The sequence below is a fragment of the Astyanax mexicanus genome, chromosome 8, assembly GCF_023375975.1.
Source record: "Astyanax mexicanus isolate ESR-SI-001 chromosome 8, AstMex3_surface, whole genome shotgun sequence".
NCBI classification, from domain to species: Eukaryota; Metazoa; Chordata; class Actinopteri; order Characiformes; family Acestrorhamphidae; genus Astyanax; species Astyanax mexicanus.
Window position 1 is genome coordinate 11,667,622 of NC_064415.1, and position 9,887 is coordinate 11,677,508.

General features: G+C 37.9%; 1 protein-coding gene across 1 annotated transcript; it reads left to right on the forward strand.

The window, feature by feature from the left end:
- Nucleotides 1-415: 415 nt before the first annotated feature.
- Nucleotides 416-6,069, forward strand: LOC103023736 (RING finger protein 11). The gene is made up of 3 exons (XM_007254602.4): nt 416-1,102; nt 4,043-4,212; nt 5,326-6,069. Exons 1-3 carry the CDS (start codon nt 980-982, stop codon nt 5,495-5,497), a joined length of 465 nt encoding a protein of 154 aa, XP_007254664.1. The 5' UTR covers nt 416-979; the 3' UTR covers nt 5,498-6,069.
- Nucleotides 6,070-9,887: the final 3,818 nt, after the last annotated feature.

Genomic DNA, 9,887 nt, shown 5'->3' on the forward strand with positions numbered 1-9,887 from the left:
CTGTCGGTCTGTCTGTCTGTCTCTATGTCTGTCCATCCAAATGGGTTGTAAATTTACCAATAACTTAATATTTAGCCACTCTATTACAAAGTGATATATCTATATATCTGTCTGTCTGTCAGTCTAATTGGTGAGTAATTTACCAATACTTGCACCAATAATATGTATTATAGTCATTCTATTACTGTCTGTCTGTCTGCCTGTCTGTCTGTCTGTCTCTGATCTGTAAATAGAGATTTAGTAATAATTGTATGGATGATTCTATATGTTGAGGATATTTGTGGATGAAGCTTTATCTGATTGCAGGAGGCCTCCAGCTCCACGTGTGCAAACACAAGCTACACGGGTGACGTCGTCAGACGGACCGTCCAATCAGCGAGCGCCCCCCCCTCCTCGAGCTCGAGCGTCACAGAACAACACAGTGACGCGCTCGGCTGCTGTTGTCTGTTAGCAGCATGCTATCCGGATAGCAGGCAAACAAAGGCGGAGGATTAGCGGGGAGAGAGAGGGTCCGAGCCGAGTTTTATCGATAATAACGCGAGTCTGGAGAGGACAGGGAGTTATTCAGAGCTTAATCCGGGTCTTTACTGATCTGTATAACCGGACTGTTAACCAAAACCTGCTAAAATTATCTGCTTTAGCTGGCTTAGCTAAGCTAGCATGCTAGTTTGCTGTTGCTAGGTAAGCTAGCGCTGGGTTAGCGGGCTGGTAATCCAGGCTGGGGTTTGTTTGATACGATGGTTAAATAGATGGTAAATACAGTGTCAGTGTCTCTGAAATAAATGTGAAAGTATAGAGATAGATACAGGGTATTCACACACCGCCTCTTTATCTGTCTAATCTAACTGTTAACTGAGCTAGATAACTGGTAAGGCTGTCAGGGAGCTGACAGCAGAGACGGGCACAAACACTAAGGCTATAGGTTAGCTAGTTATCTGCCCTTAATCATTAATTATTTATCATCTGCTGAAGTGAAAACATGGGGAACTGTCTGAAATCTCCGACATCAGACGACATCTCCCTGCTCCACGAGTCCCAGTCGGACAGGGCGAGTTATGGTGACGGGACAGACCCAGATCTGGAGCCTCCTCCACCGTATGAGGTCAGTTTACATTAACTAACTACAGTGTGTATAGTCTTACAACTCTTCTGAACAGCCCTGAGACTACTACACAAGGCTTTACACTACAGGAGGGAATCACAGGGCATCTCACTGTACGAAATTATTAGGCAAAATCTCTCATATTATTGAGATGCATGACATCACCTGTATCAAAGGATTTCGATTAATCTATCTGTCTGTCTTCCCTGTCTATCTATCTATCTATCTATCTATCTATCTATCTATCTATCTATCTGTCTGTCTGTCTGTCTGTCTGTCTGTCTGTCTATCTATATATTATGTCTGTCTCTATATTATGTCTGTCTCTGTATGTCTGCCTATCAAGTCTGTCTGTCTATCTATTTATCTAATAGTTGCCCTTTGTTTCTTTATGTCCATTTTACATAAAAAGGGCAAATGTGACAAATTGTTTCATCTTAATACTTATTATAGTCAAAATAATGGAAAAATAATAGCACAAAATAGCATGTTCTAACTCAAAGGTCAATGAAGTCTTAAGTACAATATGTATTAACTACAATAGTATTCTAATGTATTTATTATTTTGTATATGCAACAAGCTATAATGGGCCATTTATATTTGATAAGGTCAACAGGATAAGTTATCAAGAAATTAACACAAAAGATGGAAAATTAAGTCATATAAAATAAAATAACTTACTATAATAAAAAAGAAAAAGTTAGAAATGGATGATATATGGTTTTTCATTAAAAGGGCTCAACGAAAATAGATATTGTCGAGTTTGGACACCACGGCAAACAAAAACATATTTTTGAGGGTTTCAAGAAACGACGAGTTTCAAGAAAGCTTCATCAAACTACAAAAAACATATCAAACTTATCAAGAAACCTCCCAGACAGCACAAACTATCGGCCCAAGCTCTGCTGATTTATGGCAGCATCAGCTGACTCATTGTTGACTATGCTAAAATGGGCCAAATGTGGTTTATAAACAGCAACCAGGGTGTTGGCACAATGATATCATAATACTGTGATTCTACAATACTCGATATACAGTACCAGTCAAACATTTGGACACACCTTCTCATTCAATGTTCTTCTTTATTTTTTGTATGTAATTTCTGCACTGTAGATTAATATTGAATCCATACACAAATAAGGGACACACATGTTATTGTGTAATGAACAAAAAAATGTTTGTCCCTCACAGTCCCTTGATCTAAACCTGATCAGCTCCTTCAAACTATTCCAGGGGACTCTTCCTCATTAAGACACTGAGATTAAAACACCAAGAGTGTGCGGATCTGTCCTTAAAGATAAATGTGATACTTAGAAGAATCTAATGTTTAAAACATATTCTGATTTATTTAACATGTTTTGTTCCTCTATAGCTTTAATATCTTCAATATTAACTGTACCAGTACTTTGTGGAAAAAAACATTACATAAATAAAAATAAATAAAATGCTTTGAATGAGGTGAAGAGGTGTGTCCAAATTTTTGACTAGTGTATTTCTAAAATCTTGGTTTAATTGAAGGGAAAAATTATACAAGTGAAGTCTGTTGTGTTAAAACCTAAAATTTGCTAGACTTCTGAACCTTCAAAAAGTTACGAAGCGGCTCTGAATACAGTGCATGATGAATAAATACATGCAGGGCATTGTACATGATTCTATCTAAAACTCTTTTAACAAGTTTAATAAGGCCCTTAGAAGTAGCCTCTTCACCAATGTGCTATATTCTCTAAAGGGAGTAGGGGAGATACTGTAGGTGTAAATAATTTACAGCTACAGTAAAACCTTCTGTACAGTAGAACCTGGTGTCAGTTTAGACTAAACAGTTTGCCATGAGCACACAAGGCTTTAACTACCTGTTAGGCTCTTTTTTTCATGGTTTTTCCTCATGACACAGGTTTAGAATGCTTCTGTGCTGATAATGAACTCAGATTTTGCAATTGGTTGTACAGAATAGCTGCTGCCATCTTAGCTGACTGATCTGTTTGTGTGTAAACATCAGCAGGTTTTTTGTTGATGTGGTTTAGGGTTGTTGTGGGTTTTGTATTAGCTGGAATTCTGCCAGAAGGGGATCTTCTCATCATATAGCATTATCTGTGCACTGAATCACTGTAGAGCTACGTTCCTCTTATTTTACAGATGAAAACCTTGCTCAAAAGGTGCAACAATTTATCAAAGACATGTCCTTGTACATAAAATGATATTTTTAAAAATGTCCACTTTCCCAATTACTGTTTGTGCTTACTTAAAAAAATAACAATCGTTATCACATGATAGTTTTTCAACCGCATTTTATTTTTTTTAATTAAACAGGTTGTGTTTGTTTTTATTTAAATGTTATTTTTATTTTATTTCATATGGTATAATAATGGGAATGGTTGTGGTAAATGGTAAGCGGTTCAGATATTAATATATATTAATATATGCAATGTGTACCTGTCTTGTATTGTGCCTTTGTAAATCTTTGTCAGCAATGGAATTAACTTCAAGTAGTGTAATGTATTCATTAGAAGAATAGAAGAACATTGGGACATGTTATATATATATAGTTATATACTGTGTATTTCAGTAAAGTGCAGTTTTCCATGATAAAATAGCATTTATATATATATATATATATATATGTCATGTAAACGATTAAATCAGACACATATATTTACAGATTTTTAACCAAGTGCAAAAAAAAGTCATTCAATATGGTGTAAGCAAGTGATATCCCATTATTTAACACCTACATTTTTGAAATATATGTATATTTTTTTGTTTTTCCCCCACATTACAGTAAATGTACCTCCTGAACATATGCTGTTTTTGTGTTTTGTAGTTTGCCCCACACCTCACTTCCCCTTCCTGTTTGGCTCTCCTGCTGGTTGTGTATTATTAGCGAGTGCATTTCTCCTAAGCTGCTTTTTTGAGTGTGCTTGCTGGTTATGTGTGTTCTGCAGGAGCAGGTGCGCATGCCCGTGTACCATCCCACGCCCAGCCAAACATGTCTGGCCAACCAGCTGACTGAGGAGGAGCAGATTCGCATCGCTCAGCGCATTGGCCTCATTCAGCACCTGCCCAGAGGGGTGTTTGACGGCGGCAAGGATGGCTCTGAGAAGAAGATCAGAGAGTGAGTACACTGTAACGTGACCCTGTGATGACCATGTTGTCTTTTTGTACATCATACGGCTGTGGTCTGCAGTTACTCAGTAACACCAGCTACTCGTAAAAGAGGAAACAACAGTAACAACAATAAAAGTTGTTTTCTTTTTGGCAGCAGAGTCCTGATGGGTCAGCCTGATTTTAATGCATCTGTATAAGACAGAAAATAAACCAGGCTCTATTTCAATCTGTCAGTTTCAGGATCAGTTCAAAGGGCATCATTAATATGTGTGTTTATTTTTTAAAACTTGATATTAAAACTTTTCTTTTTTGTTTTTGTCTGTAACAATTAAACGGGATGTGAATAAGGCAAAAACGAAACAGCCAGTCGCGCTATTCAAGTTACAGCTTCAGCCTACAGCTGAAGTCTATTAAGTAGCAATGTAAACCATAATGTCACGATACAATGCCCCCGCTAAGTGTAAAAAGAGTTTATTTCCTGTCATTTTGGAGAATTTCTTTTGGTCCATTCATCAAGAAATGTTAATACAGGGACTATATGTGTGTTCAAATTATGTAATAAACTAAAAATCGACAGAAATAGATATAATCGTTTTTTTTTATTAGACAGGGACAATATGAAAAACAAGCAAGCAAGCAATCGAACAAGTTCATATTCATAAAGTTTTAAGAGTTCAGAAATCACTATTTGGTGGAATAACATGTTTTTTTTAATCAAAGTTTTTATGCATCTTGGCATGTTCTCCTCCACCAGCCTTACACACTGCTTTTGGATAACTTTCTGCCACTCCTGGTACAAAAATTTAAGCAGTTTAACTTGGTTTGTTGGCTTGTGATAATCCATCTTCCTCTTGATTATATTCCAGAGGTTTTCAATTTGGTAAAATCAAAGAAACTAATTTTTTAGGTGGTATCCTATTTTTCGCCCAGAGCTGTTTCACGATAAAATGTATCACGATAAGGTAAAATATCGTCAAAATTGCCTGTTTTTACTGTGTATTCTCTGTGCAACTGCGTGCACTGAACTGTAAAATCTGTACCATGGTTCTTCAGTATGAATATGTTAATAGCATCAGTAGTTGTATCTCTATGTCTCATCCTGTTTGTTCCTCTTCCTCAGGTGTGTGATTTGTATGATGGACTTTGTATACGGGGACCCCATCCGATTCCTCCCCTGCATGCACATTTACCACATGGACTGCATAGATGACTGGCTCATGCGCTCGTTCACCTGCCCTTCCTGCATGGAACCAGTGGATGCTGCACTGCTGTCCACCTACGAGACCAACTGACCCGATGACACAGAACTGCGCTTTATAGATTGTCCCCCTGGCCTTCCACAACAAGACCCATCCAACAAGGAACAAGTGAAGGCCTCCTTGAGAAACGAGAAGAAGCTAGGGTTCTTGCAGCCCAGCTGATTAGAGCTGATCTGTATGTTTTTAAGGGTTTAGAATGAAGGTGTTCAGTCCAGTCCCTGAAGATCCCCAGTCAGTACACAGCCTGTTCTCTTCTGGCTGCTTCTGCTTCCACATTGCTGACCACCAGCCCAGTAATCAGTGTTCCACAGCAATTGACCAGCTTGTTGGATGACTGGGGATCATTGAAGACCAGATTGAAGACCCCTGGGCTAGTGTGTCAATGGAAGGTCATGGTCTTAAGCACTTATTAGCTGTTGTGTTACTTGTATCAGCCAAGACCTTAAATGGTTTGGCTATGTTTTCTTCGTGAGCTTCATGCTCCAAAATCCCAATGACTGTGTAGGTCACCATCTCTGTTACCATTACTGTTACTCACTAATCAATGTTCCTGTTCTTCTCATCTTTGCTAAATATATGTGGAGCTCTGTGACCAGAGGAATGCATTTTTTATCAGAGTTGTATTATCATTTCCCAATCATCCATAGTGCAGATTGTGTGGACGCAGTTATCCTGTTAACAGGATAAATGGAATTTGTGGGTCTGTACCAGGGCAGTGTTCAATACATTGACTATTTGTTACTATAATTTAGCTTTTTATTGGTATTTTTTAGGGTTTTAATTTGCTTAATTAGCTTTACATACATCATATGGACAAAAGTGTACAAAATATTTAATCCTGCCATGCTCTCAGGATTTGATTGTATTCAATGATGAGAACATTAGTGAGGGAAGAATTTGAGGGATGATCCCCACTCCATCTCATTAATAGGCAGAATCAATGGCAATGGGTGCCACTAGATCTGGACAATAAGTCAATATCATTAATAATGGTAAGAGTTTTAAACACATTTCTGATATTTCAGTATACATTATTCTTATTATCTATCACAGACTGATGTTCATTACATGGTGCTATATATTAATTGACATACATTTTTATTTTTTAGAAGAACACCTTTTTTGGCAGTTCATATGGATATTGGAACTATATTGCATCAACAGAAATTAAGAAATATATTGTGATATAAATGATAGCGATATTGTGCAGCCTAACATGGCTGAATGCTTTCATTAAAATGAGGGGGGGGGGGGGGTTTCCACAAATATCTGGATATATATTGTATTTTTCATAAGATAACACCTCATAACTTATACAGGTGTGGGTGTTTTCCAAGTCATTCCCTGATGTATGTTAACAACATGATCAGTTAACATACTGCTGTTCCATGACTTGTTCATGGTGTTCATGTCAGTAAATACAACCCCTGGCAAAAAGTATGGAATCACCAGTCTTGGATGAGCACTCCTTCAGACATTTCATTCTGTAAAACAAACTCTGATCAAAAACATGATACAATAATAAGGTCATTCCAAAGCGCAACTTGTTGGCTTTCAGGAACACTCAAAGAAATGAAGAAAAAACATTGTGGAAATCAGTGAATGTTACTTTTATTGACCAACCACAGGGAAAAAAATATGGAATCACTCAATTCTGAGGAAAAAAGTATGGAATCATGAAAAACAGATAAACAAAAGATGATTCAAAATACATCACTAGTATTTAGTTGCACCACCTTTGGCTTTTATAACGGCTTTCAGTCTCTGAGGCATGGACTTGATGAGTGACAAACAGTATTCTGCATCAATTTGGTGCCAACTCTCTTTGATAGCAGTTGCCAGATCAGCTTTGCAGGTCGGAGCCTTCTTGTGGACCATTTTTTTCCATTTCCACCACAGGTTTTCAATTGGGTTGAGATCTGGACTATTTGCAGGCCATGACATCGACTGAATGTGTCTTTCTCCAAGGAATGCCTTCACTGTTTTTGCCCTATGGCACGATGCATTGTCATCTTGGAAAATTATTTCATTATCTCCAAACATCTGTTCAATTGAAGGGATGAGAAAACTGTCCAAAATGTCAATGTAAACTTGTGCATTGATAGAAGAATTAACCACAGTCATCTCCCCAGTGCCTTTGCCTGACATGCAGCCCCATATCATCAAGGACTGTGGAAATTTGGTTGTTTTCTTCAGGCAGGCCTCTTCATAAATCTCACTGGAACGGCACCAAACAAAAGTTCCAGCATCATCACCTTGTCCAATGCAGATTCTTGACTCATCACTGAAGATAACTTTCATCCAGTCATCCACAGTCCATGATTGCCTCTCCTTAGCCCACTGCAGTCTTGTTCTTTTATGTTTAGGTGTCAATGATGGTTTTCTTTTAGCTTTCCTGTATTGAAGTCCCATTTCCTTCAGGCGATTTCTTACGATTCGGTCACATACATTGGCTCCAGCTTCTTCCCATTTATGCTTCATCTGTTTAGTTGTACTTTTTCGGTTTTCAAGACAAATGGCCTTAAGTTGCTTGTCTTGACGCTTTGATGTCTTTCTCGGTCTACCAGTATGCTTGGTTTTAACAACCATTCCATGCTGTTTGTATTTGGTCCATATCTTGGATACAGCTGACTGTGAACAGCCCACATCTTTAGCAACCATGCGTGAAGAGTTACCTTCTTCAAGAAGTTTCACAATCCTCTCTTTTGTTTCAAGAGACATTTCTCTTGTTGGAGCCATGGTTCTTGCCACTCTAATTCGTCCAGCAGCCCTCCAAGGTGTCATGACTGCAGGTGTTTTTAACTGCAGACTAACGAGCAGATCTAATCTGAGGCAGGTGTCCATTTAGGGAAAGGAAATTGACTGGGTGTGTCCTTATTTTCTACCTTCAATTTGAGTGATTCCATACTTTTTTCCTCAGAATTGAGTGATTCCATATTTTTTTCCCTGTGGTTGGTCAATAAAAGTAACATTCACTGACTTCCACAATGTTTTTTCTTCATTTCTTTGAGTGTTCCTGAAAGCCAACAAGTTGCACTTTGGAATGACCTTATTATTGTATCATGTTTTTGATCAGAGTTTGTTTTACAGAATGAAATGTCTGAAGGAGTGCTCATCCAAGACTGGTGATTCCATACTTTTTGCCAGGGGTTGTATATAACACACTGAGCACAGCCCTGGTCTTTTCTACAATACTTTCTGTATTGAATGTTAACAGACTGTGTTTCGCCCCATTGAAACATAGTTGTAGGCTTCTGGACTCCTGAATTACTTTCTTTAAAACTGCTTCTGCACTTCAAAGCCTTGGGTGCAGTTGAGGATAGGGCAGGTCCTCAATAGGGCTGTCCTATGAAATTTCCTATTTAAGTCGCCTATTAGTCATACATATTGAACAGTGTAATGAGGCTTTGTGGTGGATTATAATGACAAAAAAACTTTTTTAAAAGGAGGCTTCACTTTCTGTCATTTTGCCCAGTTTTCATTTGTTTTTTCTTTTCCTGTGTTATTTCGTGTTGCACATGCATAGAGAATTGTGGGTTTCTGAGGACTAGGAAGGATACGTCAGGTGCGTCCTCGAAATCGGTCTGAATTCCAGCTCTATTTCTTGGCTGTACATGAAGGGTCTTTGGACTTTGGAACATATTTCTATGATGTAGTGGCCAAGAAATACAGACCAGCTGAGCTACAGCCTAGATTTTGGAACACAGCTATTATTTTCATTGTGTTTTTTTGTCAGATTCAGAATCCACATCAACTAGATATACTACCCGTAACAAAACTGTAATTATAATCTAGGTATGTACTTGAAACACTGTTCAATGGACGCATCCTTGCACTTTTCTTTGTTCTTCATGATGAATTCTGCCGGTGGTGACTTCTCTCAAACCATATTTCCAAAGGCTGAAAAACCTTACTGGTGTCGACCAATTACAAAAGGGCTCAGTGGTGCATGGGGAGGAAGGGTTTGAACCAAATAGCCACCTGTCTCAAATTTCATTAGGAAACGCTTGCACACAAAACTAGTATATACTAAACGTAGAGATTTGCACTTTACACGATAATTTTAAGATTAAGGTATTTATGTGTATCCTGGCACCAGTTCTTTTTTTGACTTTATTTCTTTTCTTGTGAATATTTTTCTTTCAATAGCTCTGATGATTTAAATGGTTTGATGTTTTCTCAAATGCAAATTGAGCAGATTATAAAGCTCTTTTTTGGGTATGTAATGATCAGAAAACCTGGAGTACCTGTCAAATACTCTTGAGTACAAGACTTTAAATCCATGATTGTTCCACAAACTAACGATATCCAGACTCCTGTTACGTTCTTCATTAGTTGAAAGAAAGTCTTTATTCCAATTCCAAATGATACTGATACTGATACTGATACTGTTCCCATGGTTGCCTGAGCCATGGTCAATAAA